Raw genomic sequence first — 27,823 nt, forward strand, 5'->3', positions numbered from 1 at the left:
ATCGACCGATTCACATGTTGGATAGAAGTTATACCTTTAGCAAATGTGACCGTCGAAACAGTGGCTCGAGAATTTTATGATAATTGGATTTCACGTCTCGGAATACCTTTTCGTGTTATCACCGATCAAGGTAGCCAGTTTAGGTCTGAACTTTTTACAAATATCGGCATTATATGTTGTTTCCATATAAGTAGAACAACAGCTTACCACCCACAATGCAATGGGAAAATTGAAAGGATCCATCGGACCTTAGAAGCTGCAACAAGAGCGCACAATTCCATTAAATGGTCTCAAACCTTACCTACAATATTGTTAGGGCTAAGAACTGCTCTGCTCGGAGATACGACTCGGTTGTCCATAAACCATTGCCCGAATGGTTTATGGACAACCTACCAGGTTGCCGGGAGAATTTTTTGAAAAACCTAAAAATAGCTGGGATACCGATACGTTTGTTTGCAAAAGACTTACAGAAACAGATGGTACAGTTAAAACCATTAGAATCCCGCCGAAAATCTTCTAAATCTGTTTTCATTTACAAAGACTTGGGCCATAGTGCACATGTCTTCATACGCGTTCACAGAATTCGGAAGCCTCTGGAACCACCGTACCTTTTCTAATTGTAAAAAGACATGATAAATATTTCACTGTTAAAATAAAGGGCAAGGATACAAATGTATCCATTGATAGATTAAAACCGGCATATCTGTTAACTGACATACACGTTTCCCTTCTGGAATCAGGTCATGGCCCAACGAAACACTGACGACAGCAGATCCAAAAACTGAAACACAACCATCAGATCTGTTAAGCAAAAATGTTCAAATAGAAAAAATGTCACGCTCTGGTAGACATATAAGATTTTCAGAGCGTTACAGGAATTAAGTACATTCTGTTCATTATTGTAATTTCATCTGTGTATATATAAATATATATTCCACTCACATTTGTGTAAATTGCATGTTGTAAACTGTATCGTAACTCCATTGATACTGGGGAAGAAGTGATTTAGAGGCTATATCTTTATTTTATTATCATTGTTTTCTCAAGTTAGCCCTTTTAAAATTGGCAATACCAGTTGCTTGTTTTGGAATAAAAATATGTCGACTTGATAAAGTTTCTCATCATTTTAATTTGAAATATAATCTGCATTAATCATTCCGGAAATATAATCCCCTTTCCGGTCTTTATGAGCTGTGTATAACTGCGCTACAGATGATGCGGCCACATTAAGGCAATTGTTTTGGGGAAAACCATACAAATACAGTTAATTTACTGCATATATTTTTGTTATAAGCAAGAAAAAGAAGCAAAAAATAAAATAATTCAATTTTTAAATCTGTTCTCATTGTGATTGCATCTTACTAATCATATTACATTATTTTATAACTATCCGAAACTGTATTAAAATAATGAATTTGCATTAAATTATTCTTTTAAATTTGTTTGATTTATGATTGAATCAATTTTTGGTAAAAGTGAAGTTTAGTGTGCCCCTTGCTGCACCAAGGATGCCAAGTCGCCAATAAGGATGGCGGTAAACAAACACTTCTCCGGAACAGTTACGGTTGCCACTTTCCGCAATATAATTACGATTTTTTACTGATAAGTATTGAAATTTTTCAGACCGGCTGAGCCGTTTGGTTGGGTGCAGAGCAAAAGTTAGAGCATGCGATGCCTTTGGCATCTGTAGAAGGTACCCGGCAGAGTTTTTTAACTTTAAAAAAAACATCCTACGGCTTCGCTAGCAGCGGGACCGGGAACCTAGTAGCTTCGCTAGCACATTGAACATAAGGACTGTGTGTAGGGATGACGAATATTTTCAGAGTGGTTATTACGTAACCAATATCAAAAAGTCACAAATACAAGTGATCAATACTTTTCAAAGAGGGGTGTGATTCAAATCCTTCATACGATCTTACTGATGATATTTCGATTACAAGTTTTGGATCACGATAGAAACTAACAATCGATATGATATCACTGAAATTTGCCGGAGCGGTGACGATACGATCTGTCCAATGGAAGCTCTCGAAAGGAATCTGTGATTGGATTGAAAAGTGAACGGACCGGTTATTGGAATTATCGTATCGTATCGTATCATTGAATTGCATATCACTGAAATTTATCGCAGCGGTGATTTCACCGGAAAGTGCGAGGCTTCACTGGAAAATGCGAAGTCACCGATATTCGTATTTGATGATGCACTATTCCATACAGATCATTTTTTATTGCTCGTGACATGATTGACTTTGATTACATGTACTCTGTTTACTGCTGGCGCCATCTATTGGTAGAATATAGGACTAAAGTAAACATTTTAAAGAAATGACATATATTTTTAACTCATCTTTTCCAGAAAATGGTTCACTCTAATAAATAAATTAAATAAATAGTTTTGAGAAGAAAAAAAAATTTAAGAAGTAAGCTGAAACAGATAAATTAATTCATTCACACGTTAATTAAATTAGTAAATTAAGTATTAATTACAATTAATAAATTTTATATTTAATATTAAGTAATAATTTTTAATTAATAATATGATTGAAATAACAGATATTTGGAACGCAAATTTAAAAATAACAATAGCAATATTATTCGTTATTCAAAAAATCGTGGATTATGCATCTCTAACTGTGTGGATAACAGGAACATCTTGCATAAAATTATTCCTAAATCCAAATGACTTTTATCAAACCAGGAAGCCTTTCATACAGACCTTTTCACATAGTGAGGATTCAATCCTTTCTTTCAGAAACACCAGATATTTCAATCTATTCTCGCATCTAAATCAATTAATTTCATATTCTCACCACACACCGGACATACACTCTTAGAAGTAATAAAACCATTCTCCATGCAAGATTTTGAAAAAGCATCCTTTCCTAACTTCATTAACTCGTAAAAAAATATAGATATTCCACTCACCCTTCATCCATTCTGCGGGTTCGAAATATTGCCTACAATCCCATTTACCCGACATCCATTCGTGAACAATTGCCGACATAACAAATTATCAAGGGAACCAACCGTTAGAACGCCAAAGGAATTACGAGAACTGCGATAAATTCCATTGCAGCTGACTTTTAAAATAATGCAGACGATTTCGTAAAATAAGAATTCAGACGATATTTTCAAGTGACAATTAAAAATTGCAGAATAATAAATATTTTCTGTTCGTATTCACATTAAAAATAAAATTTCATTGTCTTATTAGTTGTAAAAAACTTAATTATAATAAAGAACAAAATTAAAATCTTTAATCATATTTTTTAAAATATTTAATTTAACATTTTTCATAAAATAGTTGTAGTTCATGTACGACTCAACCATGGTAAAAAGATGTAGGAGCAGCATTAGGGTTGCTAGAAGAGCGTTCCGTTGGGTTGCCATATTGGCGACAATCTCGGGGGACACACTACTCTTTACTTTAACCAAATTCCCTTACAATTTTCAAACGTGTATCTTCACAGAATATTTTATTAACTCAAGAGCAAGAATTAAATTGTTTAGTTACTGAAGTTCAAAATTTTGAATTTTCTAAAAACAATAGCAATAAAAACTTTTGCCTGTCTGACAGGTACTTTTTTTAAAAGTACCTCTCTCCTCAACAAATTAGTTTTATTTAAGAGTGTTGTTGATTTCGTTTAATCGTATAAGATTGTTATTTATATTATAATATGGTTCCCTATAATACTGGAATCAAATTGTTTCCTTGAGAGTGGAATGATGTTTATTCTAGATTTTTATACATTTGTAAACATTTAAGTTATTGGTTATGGAGAATGTTTAATTTAGTTGTACATTTTTGTATAAGTTTTATAGTTTGATGCAGTTACTAAAGTTGTATTTGGCTGTTTGTAATTATTAATATTGGATTTAAAAAATCATTCTAAAGAAACATATATGTATATAATTATATTTTATAGTTCATTGTGAAGTGTAAATAAATTTGTTATAAAATGTGTCAAGAAATATATTTGCAGTCAGTGGATTAAATAATGCTTTTAGAGATGAAAACAAATGTGGAAGTTAAAAAAAAATCTAAATTTGCTTTGAAATATTTACCAAATTGCTGATTTGTGCTTTCTTTTTCTTATAAACATTGCATTTGAGAATTATAAAATGTAGCAAAGGCCCTAATATAGTTTCTTCTTGTTAACATAAAGATTATTTTAAAAGTAACACTTTTAAAGTAATCTTTATAAATCTTTCAATATACAGCATTTTATAAGGAATATAAAATATCCCATTGTTTTCTTTTAAAGTTGTTGTGTGTAATTTAATTGCATGCAATCGATCAAAAATCATGAATTATTTTGAGTGTCTTCTACTTAAAATCAAGATTTAATGAGAGAGATTAAGCTTTTTGAGATGACAATGCATTCTATTATTTACATCTTTTTTTATATTACTTTTAAATATTTACATTTCATATGTATGGAATGATTTCACTACATGTTAAAATGTATGTTTTTTTAAAACATATATTAAAATCATACCTTATTAAATATTTTACATAATTTTTTTTAATATTTAGATTTACATGCCAGAACTTTCACAGAGAAATTCTGATATTGTCAAATATTTCCATTTTTTTCATATATTTAATTATTGTTAATTCTAATAGAAAAGAAATATGCTTAGTTTATTTCACTGAAGAGTAACAGATGGGTGTGATACCTTCATTTTTGGCTAATGAGAAATACAGCTGTGAAATGGCCCAATAATTTTTATAAAATTTGAATACTAGTGAAGACTTTCCTGGATAAAGATCATAATACAAACATAGATAAATAATATTTTTTTTTTTGAAATTTTTATTTCATATTCTTTCTAGAAACTATTTAAATTTTAAGAACATTTGATTCCTATTTACTTTTTATTATAAATAGCATAGTTATAAAAATCCATAATTCTCATATGTATTTTGTATGGCTATACTTAAGATTGGGGGGAAAACATATCTTTAATGACCTAAAAGATGTTGATTGATTTTTTAGAATCTGATTAGTGCTAAAAATGTGTCAATTCCAGACAGAAATACAGCATGTGCCACATGTAAATTCAGCTTTGTTTAAACTTATAAATTTTTACATAAATAAGATCTTCATTGTGTTTATTTCAAAGTTATGTAGTATTTTTATTCTTTATAAGTTAACTATAAATTCTACATGCATATGCTTTTTCCAGTACTTCTATTTCAAAGAACTATATTAGATTTTTATTCTTTATAAGTTATTTAAATCAGGCATATTCTGGATATTTGAAATTATATGGATCTCACTTATGAATATTTTCATGAAAGTGCTCATATTTTTTTCTTGACTATTTGCACTTTGTTAAATAAAGTTATTGAATATTTCTGTGTTTAAATTAATCAGTAAAATTTTCAAGTGCTTTGAAAATAGCCAAAAAGACAGAAAACTTCAAAAGCTGAAGAAACTAAAATTCATAATCAGCTTACAGAAATTCTTATAAAAGATAAGTCTGTAAAAAATACTTATCTATAAAATTACCAGCTTGTTTTAACCAATATTTCTTTATCAGTTGAAACTAATAGTAAACCTGCATTTAAAGAAGATATAAGTTTGACTGCTACTTTCTTAAAGGAAAAACATAAGTTATCTGTCATTTTTAAGGGAGTGTTTTGATGCTAATTTAATTTAGAATGTTATACTTGAAAGAAAAAACTTATTTGATAATGTATTCATCATTTATTATAAGTGAAATTTTACTATTTCAACTGGACTATTATTGAATTTATTTTAGTGTACTTCATATTACAATTTCCATCCTATAAAATATCAAAGTCTGGAAGATTTTAAAAATGCATCAAATATTATATTTTCTTTTGTTTTATTTCAGGTTTGTTATTTTTATGCTACTGCAATGATGGCCTTAAATGCAAAGTGATGTGTAAAAATGTAACAATTCAGCATAAATGTTTTGAGATGGAAAGGAAAAAAATGTTTTGGAAATTGTGGAGGAAATATATACTACAATTTCGGAAAGCTTTTTTTAAAGTTATAAAGAATATAATTTTAAATTAATTCAATTTTAAGCACGATATCAGTGAATGAAAATATGTATTATTAAACATTTTTCTACTGTATTTTCCTTATTTCAAGCCTTTGTTCGAGGGACCTTTACCTCCCATGATGACTGGTTTTTTTCAATTTTGTAGATTAATTACGTTTTTATATAATTCATTAATAGGTTTGTACAGTCATTCATTAGAAATACTATAATATTGCTAAAAATGACTTGTTTATTTCAATCTTTATTTAGCTATGACGGAAGAATTTTATGGAACCAACATCAAAAGCACCAAAGAAATTGTCTATTGGAGTAATAATTCCATAATGCTTCATCTATTCTTTTTATTAAAAACTTATTAAAAATGGATTGAATGCATATTGTTTAAAGTTTTGTGTATGAACTGTATAAGTAGTATAAGTATATATATAATTTAAAATCTTATTTTAAATAGTATATGCATGGTGAAAAACATTAAACTATATTACATATGTTACTTATAAAGTAACATATATACTGTGGATAGGTTTCTAATATACAAAACTAACTTTACTATTTCTCTCTGAAAAAACATACAAGAAAAAATGAAAAAGAATTCTAATTTAAAAGACTTAGTGACTGATATTAACTCCTCAATAACCGAAACAAATTATAATACATTGAATCGTCCTTTCCCCCTAGAAGTGAAGATGAACAATCATGCAATATATACATGAATAAAAAATAAAGAGTTTATTTATATAATATATTTCAATATTTTGGAACTAATGTTTGTTTTTTTCTTGTCTTTCTTTTTATAGCTACATCGGCTTTAAAATATATAAAATGTGGCTAAAGAGAATAGCTAGTGAAAAAAATTTGGTTGTGTTGGCATCAACTTGTGATAGGGATGGATGTAGAGTACCAAAAAAATCTGAATGCATGGAATGAATTTTTATAATTGAGTAACTAAATTATACTGAAAGAATAAACAAATTTTATGTCTATATATAAGTTTTTTCTTTCAATTTCCACATCTTAATATCTATGATTTTTTAAAAACAGAACTATTTTAAAATATCCAAGTTTATAACTGATAAAGGTAAACATTTTTCTTTAGTAGATAGTTAAGATAATTTTTCTTCCTTTTCAAAGGAAATATATTTTTGAGGATAAACTTGGAGAACAACTATTGTTTTCAAGAAGTTTCAATATTTTTACACCAGAATAATTGGGAAGGTGAAAAAGTTTATTAAATATAACTTATATATTCATGAAAGAAAAGAAAAAACATATCTTAAATTAGTTCATATTAACTTCGTTCTAAAATGTTCTCTTATTTCCTGATCCAATCCCCAATTTTTTATTTAATTATTTCTAGCACGCGCTTAACAAAATTACCTGATGTTCCCACACCAGGAACAAAAATCCCTAACACCTTATATTCCATTCAAAGATACCTAAGATTCCCTTTCCTCAGTTAGCATGTGTCATAGAAATCCCTACCAGAATCTCTTAGTAAATATCATCAAAGGAAAAACTTCTCTCACTTTGCTCGTGTTGGGATATAGAAGAATGTGTCTCCTTATCTCTTCTGCCTGTATACAAATCATGTCTCCCGCAAAAAAAAAAAAAAAAAAAAAAAAAAAAGCTTATTTCAAAAATGTTATCTATTTGGCCACACATCTGCTAGAATTATGCTACATATTTATATATATATAACAACATAAATAACAAATTAAGTTTAAACCGAAGGTAATCCAAAAGGCTTAAAGTATATGGTGCATGAAAGAAGGGTGAGAAAAAATATAAAATGAACAAACACACACAAATATTTTAAAATGCAATTTTGCACCCATTTCACACAACATCCTATATGCATAAGTATGCACCTACCAGCATTTACTGCAGACTGAGCATTACTTCTCAGTTCTTTTACTTAGCCATATTGGTGCAACTAGATAATGCAAATTTAAATCATCGAAAATGATGTACTTACAAATAGCTGTCGGATATATGGAGATGAGATATTGCATATTACAAGATATTTCTTTTAATAACTAGTTAACCAATTTAGTTTCATAATTCAACACATTTTTAATTCAATCAATAGATTCACATGCTTTAATATTTTAATTTTTTTTTATTTTACTAACTTTCTAAATTACATATGTTTTGATTTATTTAAATTTCATATATACATTAATTGAAAAAATATCAAAGTTCTAAATTCTTTAAAAATTAATCATAATTATTAATTTCCTTACTATCAAATAAATAATTATCATAATAAATAGTATAGAAATAAAAAAATATATATAATATTATATATATAATAAGCTAATCATTTTACAGAAAGAATTTAACTGCATCATAATGAATTAAATAAACAATACATATTTCATTATATTATAAATATTTTATTAATCATACTTTTTTAATAATATAAGCATACTTTGTTGTTATAAGTTAAACGAAATAATATTTTGCAAATCACAGTAAGCACACCATTTTTTTTACTAGGCAACTAAGTTAAATCACATTTTTTAATTCATCTGCCTATAACAACCCCCTCCCCTCCTTTTCAGTTCAACTGTTTAATTAGAAAACCTTTAATTGTCATATACATATATATATATTTTTCTTCTATATCATATATTTTTTCTTCTTTAATTAAAAAAATTAATTTAGAATAAATCTCTATTTTAATTTATTATATCAGAATTTCAGTAAATTGGAGATTTCTCTCTCTCTCTCTTTAAATCTTAAAAGTCTAACATTACTAATAACATTAAACTACACTCATATCCAAAATTAAGGTCACAAACATAAAATCTGCGAAAAATGAAAAACTATTCACTGTGTTGCCACAAAATTTGGCGCATAGGTACGCTACAATGAAAGAACATAGACACATAACAACATAGAAAAGATTTTAATTGGGAATTAAGAAACAGGGTATATCAATAAGCGTTACATTATGAATCAGAGATAAAGCATTTATCTCGGGAAAAGCCTGTCTAATATGGAGTGTGACCACCGTGCACTGCTATACAGGCTTCACAACGAGCTTTCATACTGTTTATGAGGGTGTCAATAAATGCTTGGAGCAACAAAGCCCATTCTTTCAAAAGCGCGGCTTTTAACTCTTGGAGGGTATTAGAAAGGGAGTTACGCTGTGCAATGGCTCTTCCGAGACCATCCCGAACATGTTCAATAGGATTAAGATCCGGAGACCTCGACGGCCAGTCCATACATCGAATATCCTCTTCCTCAAGAAAATCATCAACGATCTGGGCTCTGGGTGGAAGCGTGTTATCGTCCATAAACATGAAGTCTGGGCCAAAAGCACCCCGGAACAATCTCACATAGGCTTCAAGGATCCCATCCCTATAGCGACGTGCATTGACAGTACCCGCATCGAACACGTGCAGTGGTGTACTACTGCCCAACATTATGCCACCCCAGACAAGGATTCCTCTGCCACCAAATCTGTCGATTTCTTTTACGTAGGAGGGATGATAGCGAGCTCCTCGCTCTCTATATGAAGATTCGACGAGTGTCACTCTGTGTGGTAAAATCTCGACTCATCATTGAAAAGAACACGCCCCCATTTTTGCTGTGCCCGAGACTGAACTGTTCGGCACCACAACAACTGGGCTTTTCTGTTCGATGCAGTCAAAGGGATATCGTGTTACCGGTCCTTCACAATATATAAAATATAATTTGTTTAAATTTTACTGGTAGCTATTTAGAATTACTTTGAAAAACATTTTTGTGACCTTAATTTTGGATATGAGTGGGGTTTTTTTTTCCCCTTCTTCTTATTTGAATGATGATGCCTTTTGTTTTGGGAATGTTTTATTCTTTTCATTAAATTAAAAGTCCACAGAAAAATTGAAATATTCACAATATTGCTGTACTTTATTATGTATACTTTTGTTTATTCAAAAGTTCTATTTCAGGAAATTATTATTTCACTAAAAAGAAGAAATAAATTTGATATGAGAATTTATATTCTAAGAAATCTAGCTAATATATTTTTAAAGAATTATTAAGATAAGTATATCTGAAATATGAATAAAAATAAGTTGTTGAACATTAATTCATAAAAAACACTGCTCATTTAGAAATAAATAAAAATCAAACTTGCAGAAATGGTTAATTTAAATATAATATCTTAAACTTAAAATTTTGGCATACTGTTATAATTTGAAATTTCTTTAATGACATTAAATTATCTCTACTAATAATAAAGATGAACGAGTCTCATAAGTGTGTTTTAGTGTTCTGCAGGACTTACTGCTTGATTTAAAACTACCAAATTTGGGACATATATATTTTGAAAGGTGAAAATTGCAACTGGGGACATTTTTTGTTTTTGAAATTTTAACTGAATTAAAAATTAAGTGACCTTTTGTTGAGCTTGCAATTAAATTTAAACTTCACAATCAAATAATAGTGAAATTTTTTAAAATTCGCCCATTCTCAAATATTGCTGCCCTTACCTGTGATATGATTGTATAAAGATACAGACAGAAAAGTAAGAATATATAGAGCACAATGAATAAACTGACATAAGGCTTTTAATGTAGTAAAAGTTATATATCTATCAAAAATTGAAGTTTAAAGATATTTTGTTAAGGAAGCCATTACGTTCAATTATACAAAATTAATTAAAATTTGTGGCAACCATTAATCATGGTGAATTAACTTTTCACCAAAAAATAGATAGTTTATAAAAATACAATAGAATAATTTGTTTGATAAAGCAACTTGCAGCATTTTATTTTAGAATACAATTTTATAGCAGTGTTTGTTTTCTTCATTAAATCTAATAATTAAGAAATGCAACCTTAAATGACATAGGATATTTATAACTGAAGTAAATAAGTAGCATTATTTTCAAAAAAATAGAAAGAAAATTCCAAAATGGAGTCTAAATTACGATGGTTTGTTCCTATATGAGTCCTAATTTACTAGTTATTTGTTACACTTCCAAGGTGTATAATGTAATAATAAATGGGATAACAACTCTAATCACAGCAGATTAGTTAATTTCTAAATTGTTAAAGGTAGGCATATACTACTGAATGGAAAAAATGTTTCAAGCAATGTAAAAAATATGTTGTTTGAATCAATATATGGCTAAAAAATGTATAATGGCTAGATTCTTCTAAAGGAACATCCTTGTCTTATTAATCATATTTAGCAAAACATTTTTGATACATCTAAGAAAAAAAAAAAAACATTTTCAGATTAAAACTGACTAAACTGTGAAACTTTGGATATCACTTTAAATTTAAGAATAATTTTGAATATTGTCTTGGGATCATTTTTTTTTATTAACCAGATACAGAACTATTTCAATGGACCCCTGGAAGAAGATACACAGTCATCACAAAGTATTTCCTCAACATAGCATTGTCTGTTCTACATTAATCACTTAACAATTTCTTTATTCTGCCAAATGGCATAAAAAATAAGTATTTTTAAGCAATTATATATATTGAATTTATGAAGTTATATTCATTCTTATTTACAGAAAAAAAAGAAAAAAGGCATTTAAAGTAGGCTTTTTTTTTTCCAGAAAAATTATTGCTTTCTTGATTCGCAATAATCGATTTAATAGTGAAGATTGCTGCCTGGATTTTAAATAACTTGAAAATACAGGTTTGTCCTTTTGTGGTTTATTGGTAACAGAAACTAACATCAACAAATTTAGACTGAAAATTTCCTGTTAAACAAAGGGCACATGATTACGCCTTCAAGGGCAATTCAATATTAATATGTACATCGTATCCAAGAAAATATTACAAGGTGCAGCAGGCCTGGAGAGCTACACATACCATAATATTCGGCAGAGAGCCGAGAGCATACCTAGCATAGTCCATGATATTCAAGTTTGCTTCTGGTATAAAAAGAAAATATTCTAGCACTAACAGTGAGACTATGTGATATTTACATGATTGACAACTTTCTCTGTCCCCAAAAAAAAACCACATGGTTAACTGAATTCTTAACACAGGCAAGTAAAAGCACATTACAAAAATGAATATTAGAAAAAAATTATTTTTATTTTACATACATTTATTATTCTTGTAAAAATCAGCTTTTGTATGGTAAATTTTAAAACATGGAGACAAGAACAATCCAACATTACAATCAGGACAAAAAGATCTTGTTTCTTTTCAAAATGTGAAATGTGTGTTTTCAAAATCATTTTTTTAAACAATACATAAAGCACTGCCTTGTGGGTCTTAGTTTCTTGTTGATGAGAGCAATCATTTCTAAAATATTCTAATCTTACACTCAGAATATTTTTATGTATACCTTAGATGAGTTTTTTTTTTAACTTCAAACAGAAAAGAAATACTATTTGCAGCTTTAAATCACTGAGCTAGTGAAAGTGAAATTAACATACTTTTCAGTAAAGAAACAATAAAACCTGATCTAGAAAGTGGTGCACGACTGTTTTCCTGTACTCTCTTTACCTGGCCATCACTCATCTGAAGAAATATTGCAAGTTAAAAATGTGAAAAACATAAGCAAATCATTGAATTAAAGTAAAAAAAAAAAAAATTACCCAAATGGACAAATCAAGGATGTCCCATCATTTTCAAGCACCCAAACAATATTTGGGAAAAGGGGTTAAAGAAATTCAAAGTTTTATAGCTTGTTCAATTTTGGTCACAGAAGGATAGAACATTTTGTCTAAAATGTGAAAGTGACAAGAATATTTCATTAAATGTGACTAATAGGAGTGGTGAGCAATTTAAAATTTAAACTATGAAATGTTTTCAGAAATCTCAAACTTAAAATATAATTATTTACTACATTTAAAGCATTTAAAATAAATGGAACAGTTAAACAGTTATCTAATGGTTATGTCAAAATTAGAGTAAACAGTCTATATATTTCTTAAACAAGGGGAAGAAACTTTATAATTGCAGATTCTATGTCTTAATTTGTAGAAGGAATTTTCAACTTACCTTCAATAATAACAGATTTCTCTATCAAAAACCTTATAATTGTAAATAATGTCTGAATTTGTAAAAGGAGCTTCCAACTTACCTTCAACAACAATAGGTTCATCTGTTGCCCAATTACTGTACTGCACAAAAACTTCTCCATAATTTAAAGTAAATGTGTCATCGACTACTCCAAGCATATTTCGACCTTTGTTGACAGGAATTTCTATATTAGCTTTATTTGCTAGCAATTCTGGGGAGAGAGAAAAATAGTATCTAAGTGTTGAAAAGATATACAACAAAAAGAACAAATTCACCAATTTCATGAAAAATTATTAAAGACGAGATGAATCATTCTTGTTGCAGTTGGAGTTAATTTGGAGATGGTTTATTCTATCAATGAATTGTGTCCAGAAATAAAGTAAGGAGGATAAAAACTATTTTTCGAAAATACACTTTTTGCTTTTCTTCCTATGCAGAATTTAGTAATTTATTATTAATTTCATATTTAAATAGAAAAATGAATTGTGCCAACAAAAACAATTATTTGACAACTTTTAATGTCAATTAGCTTTAAAATGTTTACATTCTATTTTGATATTATAAAAGACAATTTTATAATTTAAGCTACAAATTTTTAAACAGATATTTTATCAATACATTATTAAAGATTAAAAACACAGAGAACAAAAGAAAATTTATTACATACAAAAATTATATAAGAATCACAATTTGCATTTAAAAAAACTATGCTCATTAGCATACCTACATACGACTGCCAATAAAAAGGGTGTCTTATTGATTTCCTCAATCATAAAATTTTGTTAATGTCATGATTGTAAACATTTCCAATTCACACACCAAAGTTCATCAACTGATTTCTATTTTTTAAATTCAATACAAAAATAACAGAGTACTAGCAAAACAAAATGGGGGAAAATCAAATTACAGTTGTAATAATGAAACAGCTCATATATAAATATTACAAAATTATAAAATTACTATCTTTTTCAGTTTATAAGCTTAATTCCTAATAACTTAATTTTTTATGTAGCAGCCAATTTCAACATTGATCTAATGCATTTTTCGTTTTATAGTTTTCAGAAAATGCAAGAAAAAATGTTACGAGGCAAAGCATCTTAAATGACTGCATTTTAGCATAAACACTATTTAATTTCATTGAACATCCACAGTAATAAGGAGGAGTTTTTTTTAATCAAAAAGCTTGACAGATGGAGGTTTCTTGTCAAAAATAAAAATCTTAGAAATGATGTTCCAAATATTTTTTAGTGTAATACATTTTTTTCCAAGTCCGACATTACAAAAAAAATTATAATAATAAATTAATGACAACAAAATCAATAAAAAATATTGTATTTTTTTCTTTTAAACAATTATAAATTCATCTATAACTAATCCAAAAATGTTATAATCATCTTTTATTAAGTAATTATTAAACTATATAAAATTCATTTAAAGAAAATGAAAATTCATGCAGAAATGCATCACAACATAAACCCAAAAGTTACAATGCATGATAAACGATAACAATATAGAGGGACTAATTATGGCTTAACAGGTAATTTTTAAACCTTTAAATGATGTTAAAACTTATATTTTAATTTTTTTAAGTTAACAATGCTCAATGTATTGCTGAAAATAAATTATGAAACCTAAATATTTATATAAGTCTTTAGTCATATCATTTATCTTTAGAGAAACACTAATATTTTAAATTAAAAGTCCGAATATCACTATTTTAGATTATTTCAATAAATTATTTTTTCTACAAGGAATATTCTCCAATCACTAATTCTAAAATGTTGCCAGTGATTGGTCTAAAATAAAGACATTTGCATCATAAATCAGTCAGTTTTAACCACAAAAGAGTGGAATTTTAGAGTTTAAAATGTTAACAAAAGATATTTCCCCAAATATGAGTAACAGAACTTTTCTTTTCACCACAGTATACCCACAATGCATAAAAATTTAGATTTTCTATTCTTGTTAGCTGTACATTAATTGAATAAAACATAAACATGGTTTGGATTTATATCATCCAAATAACTTCTTTCATCTAAAATCATGGCTATTTCTAACCATTTAGAATTTACATATTAGGGCATAATTAAAGCCAATCCTTGCATATTTCATAATGAAGAATTTTGAGGAATTTTAAACACCAGGAGATTGTCAAAGGAAATTTTAATAATAATAAATGCAAATAAAAAATTGCACAACAATTTTTTTAAAAATAAAAGAAGAATTTTCTCGAATTTTTTCTAAAAGAAATTTAATTTCCCAAGAAACAAAAATTTAATATATGTGTGAACAATTTACAACACTGGAATTATGGAAAATTTCTTTATAAAGATTATGCGATAGTAGTAATTGGCAGTGTAATTTAAAATAAAAACAAATCATACATTCACTTATATCTTATATAAGGCTTTGTTTTTTTTATTTTCTAATTTGCTGAAAATATCCTTTTTTTTTTTTTTAAAGTAATGACAATGCATGCAAATCTGTGCCAAAAGTGAACACAATTATATAGACAGTCTTGTGTTGACAGGATTCAATTTTATAAGATCTGAATAGCAATGATTCTGGAACTTATTATAGCTGCTATTAATCTCTGTAGGTTGCTTGCCAGAATATTAGGATTTTAAAAGTTAACTTCATATAACTGTAAGATATTAACTAATATGAGAAAATTTAGTCTTCCTTTAAATAAAAATTAAGTCTGTTGGTTAAATATTCAGGGAAGTAAATTATTTTTTATCTCATTAAACAGTTGCTGATATGAAATAAAAATAGCAATCAAATAAAAAATTAAATCATACAATAATTTTTTTAAATTCATTTTTAAGAAGTTAAAAAAGATAAGGTATAACTAAGGATCTTCTAAAGATAATATCTTGATACATTTATGTAATGTTAAATCTGATTAAGCACTTTAAATTATGGAATCCCATAAAAAATTAGAAAATAAATAGTACTTAATCTTTCCAAAAATGTTTTTTTAATTGACTACTTTAATATATGGGATATCATTCCCATATTATTATTGTAAATGTCAGATTTAGACCGTATCAACTGCTAAGATTTAAGTGAATTTTGAATAACTTTAGGACAAATGTAAGGAAAAAATATCCCATTATTACTGAAAATTAAAACTTGATTATACTTGAGTAACAATTTTTTTAAATAAATCTTTTGCATTTATATTTAGGAAGAGTCAAAATGAATGCCCTAATTTCAAAATTTTGCTATGCTGTAGCTACTGCTAAACACCCTTCAGGAAGGAAAATTCAAGTCTTCAGACTATAAGCATAACAAATATTCAATATGCAATCCTCTTGTTACATCACAGATAAAAGACACACAGCACTAATCTACACATAATACACTATAATAAGAAACTAGACAAAATACAATTTAGGGTGCCAAGATAATAATTCTCTATCCGTGAGCTAAGCAACCAATGTTAATTACATAATGCCTCCATGACCATTATAGATTTAAAATGTAGCATATTAATAGTATTAATACGCAGCTGATATTATTAGTATTGATACAGCCATACTTCAGAAAGACTGGCAAGAACTGTATTACAGATTTTATGCATGCCATTTTACAATATTAATGCATATTGATAATAATGTTTTGGTTTGCAATTAAAATTTGAACACATAATGCTTTGATGAACATATATTTCAAATAATAACAGAATATCAAAGCTTCATATGAAATAAAGATTGGTAAAAAAGTCCCACTACTCCTAGCAGATAAAAAGAAAATAAAAAACATTTTTGTGCATGAATTATCATGAAACATACATTCTTGAATTTCACTGTTGATGGCATCTTATGAAACAAATCACTTTACACCTGATAGCTAAAAACTGTTGTATAACAAGCATCATCCGTGGAACTGCATTATCCTTTACCATGAAAATTATGGTGTATAGATGGATCATTACAGAATATATGTTACATGATAAATGCAACTTGTACATAGAAGGGCTATCCATTTGTGTGTGTGTGTCCATAAGGGTTACTAGGATTTCATGGACAACTACTGTTTTCAAAGTAATGCTTTGAAATGAGGCTAGTGATTTTGATTCACTCTATAAACATATCCAAAAAAAGGAGGGAAGGAAAAAGGGATTACGTACCCATCTGCTTTTGGAACAAAGGGTAAATCATGGAACGAAAAAATGGATCCTCAGTAAAATGAATTCCAGCCCTGTGCATGCTCAAAAAGTCAAAACGAAGGGAAGAATAACTGTTGAGAAATTCACATGCTTCATATTCATGGAACATACTGAAGATATGCTTCTGAATCATTTCTTTTTGAAGTTTAAGAAATACTTCTTTGCTTACACCTAACTGCTCCAAAATGGTAATGAAGGGACGATTCAGGAAACAAGATCCTTTAATTAAAAGAAGAAAAAAAGTGAAACATGAATTTTATAAAAGTTTTTAGTAACAAGTTATATAAAATTTAAGTAAGGAAGACAAAAAAATTTTTTTTTCATCCAGTACGGCAGTCATAATCACCTAAAAACAAATACCACTGATTGGGTTATAATTATTTCGGATAATTGAAAACTCAAATAATAGACAAAAAATTCCAGATCTTTTCTTTAGGTAAAGTCTCTAAAATTGCTTATTGAAATTATAATATTACACATATTTGCATTTTAATAAATTTTTATTAATTATCAAATTTATTTAATGCATCTTCCCTTTTTTTTTATTTTGATTAGAGAAATAGCAAAAATTACTGGTTTTTGCTCCTTTTGCATCTCCACAATAATTATTTAAAAGTGTTCTAAAAAAAAAACTATTCAATAAGGTGAGACATTTCACCATACTAAAAGTGGAATTTGCTCACACTCATAAGCAACTGCATAAAAATTGTACTATGTGCATGTGTATATTTTTTCTAACTTGCAAAGAATATCATATTACATTCACAATCATGACATTTATTTGGGTGGCTGGCTTGGCGAAAGTTTTTCAAGCTTTCACTCTGCTAAAATTGAAAGTAAAATTAACTATGACACCTTTTCATTAAAATTCAATTACTTCAATGCAAAATGTAGTTTGATTTTCTTGCACTAACTTGGTTAATAGAAACTGTAAATTATATAAAGTCTGGTAAATAAGGTTCTGATGTACAATTAAAAATCACAGATTACATATTATTTTTAGGGGATATAGGATGCATAACAGTTCCTAAAATATTTTTACAAGTATGTGATGTTCCTGCTATTAACCACTTAACTGTTTATTTTTAAATTATATAATTATGAATATTTCTTTACTGCATAATTTTTGAAATATATTGTGTTTTTGATTCAACTAATATTAACTTTACAATTAATTTAACATGCTAATGGATGTTAATCACTATTCTTATATCAAATTATAGCATATTTGGATTATTTAATTTTCATTAGCAATTTTCGAAATATAGTAGCTTGATGAACATATGATGTACAGACAAATCAGCTATGTGGTTAAACAGGATTTCAAAAAAGCTTTTAATATCAAATATTACATTCTATTTATTTCAAAAGATTTTAAAATTCTTTTCAGATTTTACTGCAAATTAACATTAATGGATTAAAATATATAAAACATTTGATGAAAATGAACTTGACCTTAATTTTACAATTCACATAAAACAACACTTTTAACATCTATCCAGTTCCAAAATTTATACAAATTTCACTGTGACAAATATATCTTCATGAAACTTTGTAAAGTGAAACAGCCAAATTTTTATGAATGTGAAGAAAAAGAGAGAAAGAAAAAAGAAAGTAAAGCAAAATGAGAAATTAATTGCCTATCCAAGAAAACCTATTTTAAATAAATAATACTGAATTGCATTGATAAATAAATTCCTTCTTAAGTCATTTATAGTTTTATGCATTTCTTTGTAATCAAGCAAGAGAAATACACAATATATTTTTGAAAAAACAAATGCACTTCCGTAAAATGTTTTTTTACAACTTAGAAATTTTAAACCAGACATTTGTGGATTACTTATTATAAAATGATAAGCAATTCCAAATAAATATTACTCCAACAATTTCACAATAAGTGAAAAGCAAACTTTTACTAGGCATTTTCACTTCTGAAATAATAATAATTAAAAAAGAAATAAAAAAAGAAATTTCTACATTCTATTTTATTATTAATTAGTTTAATCTATTAATGCACAATATCCTATTTAAAAGACAGACACGTTTCATTTTTATGGTTAAACTGAAAGCATTGCATTGCATCTATTTTTATTTATTCACTTTTTCTTATTTATTCCCAAACTTCTGAATATATATATATATATATATATTTACCTGCCATATAATAACTATTAGCTAGATTTGCAAATCAAAATGTCCTCATTTTTTTTTTTTTTTTGCATTATTTATTTTTGAGATATTAATACAAGAAATTCTAAAGTTTAGATAGATTTTTATGCATATTTATTTTTTAAAAATGTTGTAATGCCTTTACACCAATTTTTTAAAAGCTTTCGACAAAACCAAATATTGTATATTTCCATGTTTAAAATTAAATATATATTTCTACAAGCTAAAAATTTTCAGAAGTTTTTCTAAAGTTATATTACAGGGGTCAATGCATACATGGATCTGGTAATCTCACAAAAAAAAAAAAAAAAAAAAAAAAAAACTTTTCTCTTAAATGGATGCCAATGAAAAATTAATAATTATTGATAAATATAACACTTTTTCTCTATATATAGTTTATATTACTTAAGAAAAAATTTAAATAAGTTATTCTTTTTGTGAAAATGAGTTATTTAATTTTCAAAACTGATTCTCATTGCCAAAACAAAATAAGTGATGTCTGCAAAATTTGTTCCTGGCTAATGGAAAAATACCAAAACTGTAGTTAGAATTTTAGATAAATGTGATAACCTATAATTAGCAATCTGCCATATATAATTTTCTCTTTTCAATTATCTTTCAGATAAAGAAACAAACAAACAAAAAAGCATAGAAAACATGATTACCAAAGATACAATAGATTATACAGAAGACAGCAAATGAATGGAAAGAATGTTTTAGCTTCCGATAGAGTAGAGAATTTAAATGCTGCCATCAGCATTTCGTGTTTTACTTTATAGTGACTTGATCAGAAATTATTCCATCCATTTTACTACTTTACAATATTTTGACTTTCATGAATTCTTTATTAATGTCAGAAAATTTCGAGAATGGGTAAATTTTTGAAGAAAAAAAAATGCACTCTCAGCTTATACAAAAATTAACTTATTTAGAAATATATGATTAAAAAAATGCTGAAAAGAATAATTTTACTTCACAATTATTTTAATGTTGATGCTTTTAAGATAATTTTAAAGAAATTTGCAGAAATCTATGCTTAAAACTAAGATGGGTATTAAAGGGTTGCAGCAGTTTCTTACATAATCAAGCACTTCATTTTGATATTTTTATCACAGCAATAGATAATTAAAGAAAGAAATCAAGCAGAAAATCTTAATAAGTATCTTATGAAGAAAAGCCAGTGAAAAAAAAAATTGCACATGCTTACGTTTCTCACTAAATTTCAAAATTTCCAAAGAGTCATTATCCGAATCAAATTCCTTCATACTTTTGCGAAATTTAATATCTTTCCCTTGTAGTGTAGGATCAACAACCAGCATACCTTTGCAGCCTGCATAACGGATTTGCATGGCTGATGGTCTCTGATCAAGTACTTCTAGCTCTTTGTACACCTGAAACAGAAAAACATTTATTTTTTTATTAATTATACCAAATACTACTTTTAATCCAAAAATAGAAATAAAAAATTATGTATTATTAATTTTTTTAAATAATAAACAGCTATTTATTGTATAAATTATTAATCTACTAATAATCTATTTGCTTTATTTATGAATAAGTTCAGACTAAATTCAAAATTTAATCTTGCATCAATGAACGAGTGCACTTCACAGATTCTCATTTCCTAAAATAAATAACTGAAGAAATTCTGTCTAAACAAACAGAAAATTAAGAATTATAAAATTCATAAATAACTTATTGAAATAATTTTTTTTAAATTAGTATTTTTATAAAAGAATATTTAAAATCATAAATAAATTCTGGTAAAAAGCTGACTTGGTATTGCAGGGCACTATTTAATAAATTTGCAACCCAAGCATGTTGGTTTGGACAGACTAAACTACTAAATATTTCAGGTAGTTTTGCCTTTACCTTTAGATGGATAACATATCCTCAGTCATTCTCTCATAAATTATGGCTCCAGCACAACAAAGGCCCATCTATTTTCAGCTATAATGCTGGTCAACATGCATACAATATGAACAGTGGTGTATTAGGTGATGTAAACACAAATATAAAAGTCTAAGAATCGACAATATTTGGCTTGCAGGATCAAAGAACCTATCCTGCCTTGAATATTATTTTCTAAGAGAGCATTCATAAATCCTATAAACACAAACCCTTTTCCCAAAGATAATGGTGCATTTATCATAGCCATAGTTAACATGTCAGAAATCTTTTAAATTGTAATCAGGTTATGATGCCATTTACCAATGACATCAAGGATCTGGTATATAGTTCATGATTACAGTCTTAATTTCAAACTTTATTTTTGTGATTTTCATACATTTTGCAAATAAGAACAAACTCGTACATTATGCAAAAATTGTTATTAAAAAAATTTCTTTACTTTTTTTTTAACATTTCATATATTTTTGACACATTAGTATATTAAATATAAAATCTAATATTGTTGTATAATGCAAATTCATATTTGAATCCCCACAGTCTATTTTTTTACACACTAAATTGAAAAATCTAAAGTAGACAAAATATTTTATAATGTCCTAAAAAAATGTGACATTTATTGTCATTTTTCTTTATACAACTAGCATTGAAATTTAATAGCTTTGGTAACTCTTTGAAAATTTATTTATAGTTAAATAAATAAAATATCTTCTATGTAATTATATTAATCAATATATGAAAAATCATTCCATTAAGTTTATGATAAAATAAAATGTGTTTAACGGTATATTTTCATAAAAAATTATGAAAGTATTTTTATTTATAGAAAATTTACGCATTTCAAAATCATTTACCTCATCAGCAAGCATGGGTGATATTCTGCCAATACCATCAGAAAAATTATAGCGGTCAACTTTCTCAGTTGGATTTTCCTCAACTTTGTCCTCTACTTCAAAATCTTCATTATTTGGTTTTCTGGTTTTTTTGTCATAAAATATAAGAAATTCGGTGATAGCATCTCCTTCAATATCATCATCCGGATTTTTTACATTAGTCCAATGTTGTGGGACTTGAATGTGTCCCATAGACTGGGAGAATGTTTGTCCAATACGAGCCATATATTGTGGCACGAAGCGGATTTTTTCTAATGACCCAAACTGTTTTCTTAAGTCATCAGATGTCCTGCCTTTACTATCTTGAGCATAAAACCACAATCTACGACCTTTTAACTGACTAGTTGAACTACCAACATATTTGTATTTGCGTTTACCTATACTGAATCCTTTAAGCAAAGTACTTTTGTAATGATTATTGAAAAAATTTCGCTGGCATTCCATGGGATCAACTCCATAAGGTTTGAGAGAATAATGAATGAAGTCCATATTTACATCTTTAATTGATAGTTTCAAAGAATAATCAAATTCACAATCACATAAAGCTCGACTTGTTAAAGCTGGTTGAGGTGGTAGCAGAATCACATGAGTTGGTGTAAGAATAGCTCGTTTAATTAAAAGCAAATGGCTTTGCTTCTCAGAAGAAAAATCATTAAGAACCATTTTTGGTTCTTCTTTTTTAAAACAATCATACAAATATTGTAGAGATTCCATAAATATTATTACATTTCTTTTGGTAATAGAATCAAAAATCTGATAGAGTGCACGACTTAAAGCAATAGGATTTTCTTTCCTTTTATCTTTCATGAATAATTTTGCAATGTCACTTTCTTGTCTACAGACAAGTTGATCATTTATTTCAAAACTGTGATTCAGAAGACACTGTAAGGCATAAAAACACTCAAACTCTTCTTTTTTCCACTTTTCTTCAGCTACTTTATCTTCTTTTTTCTGCTTCTTTTCATTTTTATTACATTTTGAATTCAAGGAAAATGTTAAAGTCACAGGAGGAATTGTGCTCCTAATAACATAGACTGGTGCAAAGAAGAGTTGAATGTCTGTGCAGTACATTACTGACGGAAATATAAAATCATAAGTTTCTCTCAGTAAATCAAGTTTTAGAACAGTATTCATAGAGAATTCTTTTTTCAGATCAGAAGGACAATTTTCATAGAGATCAACAGCTCTGAACCAAGTTGTTGTACAATCAATTTCATGGTAAGGTGGACAATCTTCCTCTTCACTATCATCTTGGATCATAGAATACATTAATGGTGGTAGCAACAATCGTAAATATAATGTTAAACCATCACATTTTGAAATTATAATGGAATAAATAGATGAATATTGCAGTTCAAATTTATACCAATTATGGGTGTTTTTATTACGTTTTCTAGCGGAGCAAATTTTGCCCACGCAAAAATACAAAATGAGTTTCCTGTAATCATGTATTAATGAAAGCTTAACTTGAGTTATTTTATATTTATCTTTTTCAACAGAAATGCTACTATCAAAACGTTCATAAAATTTATTTAGTCCTACAAAATTACCAAGTGAAAATTTTATAACATCAATATCATGAGTGTGAGTAGAAATCTTATTTTCAATAGACAAAGGAGCAGAAGTAGATCTCAAGTATACATCTGAAGCAAGATTGCCATGTTTGGAAGAATAAAACAGATTTACAAATCGTCTAAAATCAACTTCTGGATTCGTTTCCAGGTCAATTGAGCAAAAGACATGAAAAAGAAATTCTAGATTAAATAATGAATATTCATTTGTACTTTTTTTCTCATCAGATTTGTTAGATTCAGCAAATTTGTCCCTTTTCTTACAATCTTTTAAAAAAATTGGAAACCCACAAAAGCTAGATAGATCTTTTTTTAATTTTAACAAAGGTCCAGAAGGTTTCAGAGAATTATCACCTGAACTAGCATCAATAATTTTATTCACTTCTAAAGAATCTTCTCTGTTGAGTAGCCATAGAAATTCCAAGTTCAAGGTCTGGTTAGCCATTATCTACAAAAACAAATATATAAGTGGGCTTTATTGTGTACGAGGTAAAAAAAAAAAAAAAAAAAATGTTACATAAGGAAAAAAACACATGCAATAAATAGATTAAAAAACTCAAATAGCCACTATTACATCATACTAATTACTAATATTTAAATATAAATATTGTTAGCAAAATACATGATAACTTGTTATCCGATATAATAAACTGTTTTAAGGAATGTAATGAAACTATTTCTGGCATTCTTTAACCTTATGTTCTTTTTCCCATATCAGCAAAAATCAAAGTCTTAGCCTTTTTGAATTTTGCATCATGTAAATAAAATTGCTTCAAAAAATATATAAGATTTGCATCAAAAATATATCAGGCATCATAAAAATATTTTCTGATTAAAAAAATTAACCAATTTGAAATGGAGACTTTATAATCAAAGAATAAAATATTTTAAATTTATATCATATAATTATAATTGCAAATGAAACATTTACATTATAAAAAATATTGTTTATATACTACATATTGAAAAAAAAATAGTATGTAATATTAACAAATACTAATACCTATTATTAATGAAAAATTATGTGATTGGATTTCAACGCAATCAGTTCCAATATATCAGGCTTTTTCTTCATAGGTCAGGTTTAAAGTCCAATTGGGTCCTATTTTTATTTTAATTAACAGCATTGTTAAAAATCCGGTTTTGCAAAGATATGGAAGCATATTTTTTTTTTTCTTTTACTTTGTCAGAAATATATTTATATTCATCTCTTCTTTTTAATCAATAACTGCAAGCAACATACACATAAATGGACATGATAAAAAAAGTTTAAAACAAACTGTAATAAAGACATTCATTTACAATCATTAAAATGCTTTGTATAAAAATAGAATATAATGTTCCATTAAATGTACATAGACCATAGTTTGCAAAACCTTCAAACAGAAAATAAAATACATTTTATTTAGCAAATGTGGAACTGGATAAAACATCTCTTCCTTATAATATTCTATAAATGTAAAGAATTACATAAGCAAGTTATGTTAAAAGCAAAATTTTTTATATTATCTTAGCCATTTGGGAAGTCAAAAAAATCTGTATAAAAAATTACCCACATAAATGAGAAATCAATATAAATTATGATTACAGTAATATGTACACCATGCTGTATTACTCAATATTAATAATTTTTTACATTCAAAAAAGATATTTCATGAACTACTTATTGACTAAATGAATTTATGCATTATTCAATTTAATCATTTGATAATTTTACTTTTGGTTCTAGACTGTGTATTATTTTTTCAACATAACATAAACAATGTTAAAAATTATTTATGAATGTCATTGTTTCAAATAAAGAAAATTTTCAATTATATTTACATCTCATTTAAATTCAAGAATATTTTATTCTGTATCTTGATAGCAGTTTCTTTAATAATTTGGACAAAGCTTTAATTAAAAAAATATTAGAAACAGAGCATAATATTTAAATATGTATATATGTATACATAAACTTTATGTTTCAGCTTGAAATAAGAAATAATCACCAACTTACTCTTTTTTTTTCTTTTTTTTTTTGCATAAGTAACCTGATTTTAGTTATTTTTTCAGACCTTGAGTAAATATCCAGAAAATATTTACCTTATGTACCCACTACATATCACTGGTAATATGAAATAATTTCTCTGTAAAAGAATTATAAACATAAATCCCTTTATTGCTGCCAAAACAATAGAAATCCATAAAATTTGCTATTGAATTCGAAACTAAAAATTATGCTGACAGTAATATAAGAATATTTATGAATTCTACAGCTGAAGTGCACAGCCCTATTAAATAATATTTTAAAAAGTTTTGAATATATAAAAGACTTTATGTTTGCTTATATATATGGCTACTGATTATTTGTTTTTACATAACAATTTTATAACATATACAATCCAAGTATATCAGTTTTGAGATATGATTTGCAACTTGACCAGTTACTTATATGATTCAAATATATCAAACTCTACCTTGGTGGTAGATAGTTAAATTCATTTTAAATAAAACCAAAATTTTGTAGAACTGAACAAAACTTTCAAACATTTTTATTTGTCAGTCTTGGATGGAGAGTTGAAGATTTGTTCTGCGGCGTTTGCTCCAGAACGTGTTATTGGTCTGTGCCGGTTTAACAAATTCAAAACACTAATATCACAAGAAACTTAAAATCAGCCAGAATCAACCAAAACGGCTAAAATAGTCTTTTGATTTATGAGATCCCTTAACGGAAAAATCAAAAATCCAATCTAAAGACTGGCCAATGCACGAAGTGAATTGAAAGTTTAAAAGTCTGCATATTTATCATTATTGAAATTTGTTTTCAGTACCTTATACTGAGGAAAGAAACAAACAAAAGTAATCAAATCTCTTGTTGATAGCCGCACGTTCGTTTCTCTGCTATTTACCTTGAACAGCAGTGAAAACAACAGAAACGTCTAGGGCCTGCTCCGAGGGGAAAAGTTACATAGAGAAAATCGACAGAATAGTAGCTCGTTAGTTAATGTCTGTCCTCAAGAGCGATTTAGTAAAGTCCTTTATTTTTTGACACCTGAAAGATTGGTTTGAACCTACCTGTTGGATGGAGGAGGATAGCTGGAGAATCGATTCTTGGCTTGTGCCGGTAACCTACCTATTTCACTACATGGTTCTCTCAGGTAAACCATTCGTGAGCCGGCATGCGCAATAAAAATGCGGTATGCGGCAATTGCTCTTCGCCCCTCTCTTGGTTTCACCCCCTCGGATACCATGTGACCTTTCCCCTCCTGACTGACTTGCAACCTTCGTCGTTGGGAGCAGAGGAGAGAGTCTTACAATGTCAAAATTTTGCTTATTTTTAGTTAATTAAAATTCTAATCAAAATATCCAAAAAAATTGCCCTGAAGTCTGCATTCCTCCCTCTCCAAAATACAAACATGACAAATTAAATAGCTCTGGGTGAAACGACCTGGCCAGTAGATTGTCGTCAAAAGATACAAAAATCATATTTATTATTAGAAAAGATAGAAATAAAAATAGAGAATCTCAGAATTTTAGTAAAAGGCTATAGCATTTAAAAGAGGACCTTCAATTTCTTAAAAATGTTATTTATGAGAAGTATTATGAAAATCCTTCTCAAAGTGCTATTACTTATTTTTTTACCACTTATTAGAATAGTTATTATTTTAATCCTACTATTATATTTAGAGCTTTTAATTTAATATTTGTATTGAAATTACTCTCTGTAACGAGCCTTATATATATTAAACTTTATATATATTAAAATAGATAAAAGAAAATATTCCAAATTCACCAATTATTATGAAGATTATCAATAAATAATTCTCTTAAAATTCCATGGGTTTTTATTTATTTTTTAAGAATTTAGACTAGATTTTCAAAATCACGAGCTACGAATTACCCGTTTAATAACTCAGGAAAATTTATTTGGAATGAAATAATTTGACTGTGACTATAACTTTTTAAGTAATGATTATTGGAGGGTGTGTATAACTTGACAAGTATTTGCACATAATAGTTTTTCTCTATTGAGTACATTTCCATTTCTAGTTTTACCATTTTAGATTTCCATTTCTAAACTTTCTACTTTTGAATGCA

General features: G+C 27.6%; 1 protein-coding gene across 1 annotated transcript in view; it reads right to left on the reverse strand.

Moving 5' to 3' along the window:
- LOC129960880 (uncharacterized) overlaps positions 1-26,608 on the reverse strand; it is a 38,893-nt gene extending 12,285 nt beyond the window's left edge. The window contains exons 1-5 of the mRNA XM_056074591.1: positions 26,557-26,608; positions 22,134-24,191; positions 20,579-20,762; positions 17,164-17,421; positions 13,090-13,239 (exon numbers count right to left, since the gene is read on the reverse strand). Of these exons, the coding sequence (XP_055930566.1) occupies positions 13,090-13,239; positions 17,164-17,421; positions 20,579-20,762; positions 22,134-24,188 (2,647 nt within the window). The 5' untranslated portion in view covers positions 24,189-24,191; positions 26,557-26,608. The remainder of the gene's footprint in view (positions 1-13,089; positions 13,240-17,163; positions 17,422-20,578; positions 20,763-22,133; positions 24,192-26,556) is intronic.
- Between the last annotated feature and the right edge of the window lie 1,215 nt (positions 26,609-27,823).

Source organism: Argiope bruennichi, chromosome X2 (assembly GCF_947563725.1).
Source record: "Argiope bruennichi chromosome X2, qqArgBrue1.1, whole genome shotgun sequence".
Classification (NCBI taxonomy): Eukaryota; Metazoa; Arthropoda; class Arachnida; order Araneae; family Araneidae; genus Argiope; species Argiope bruennichi.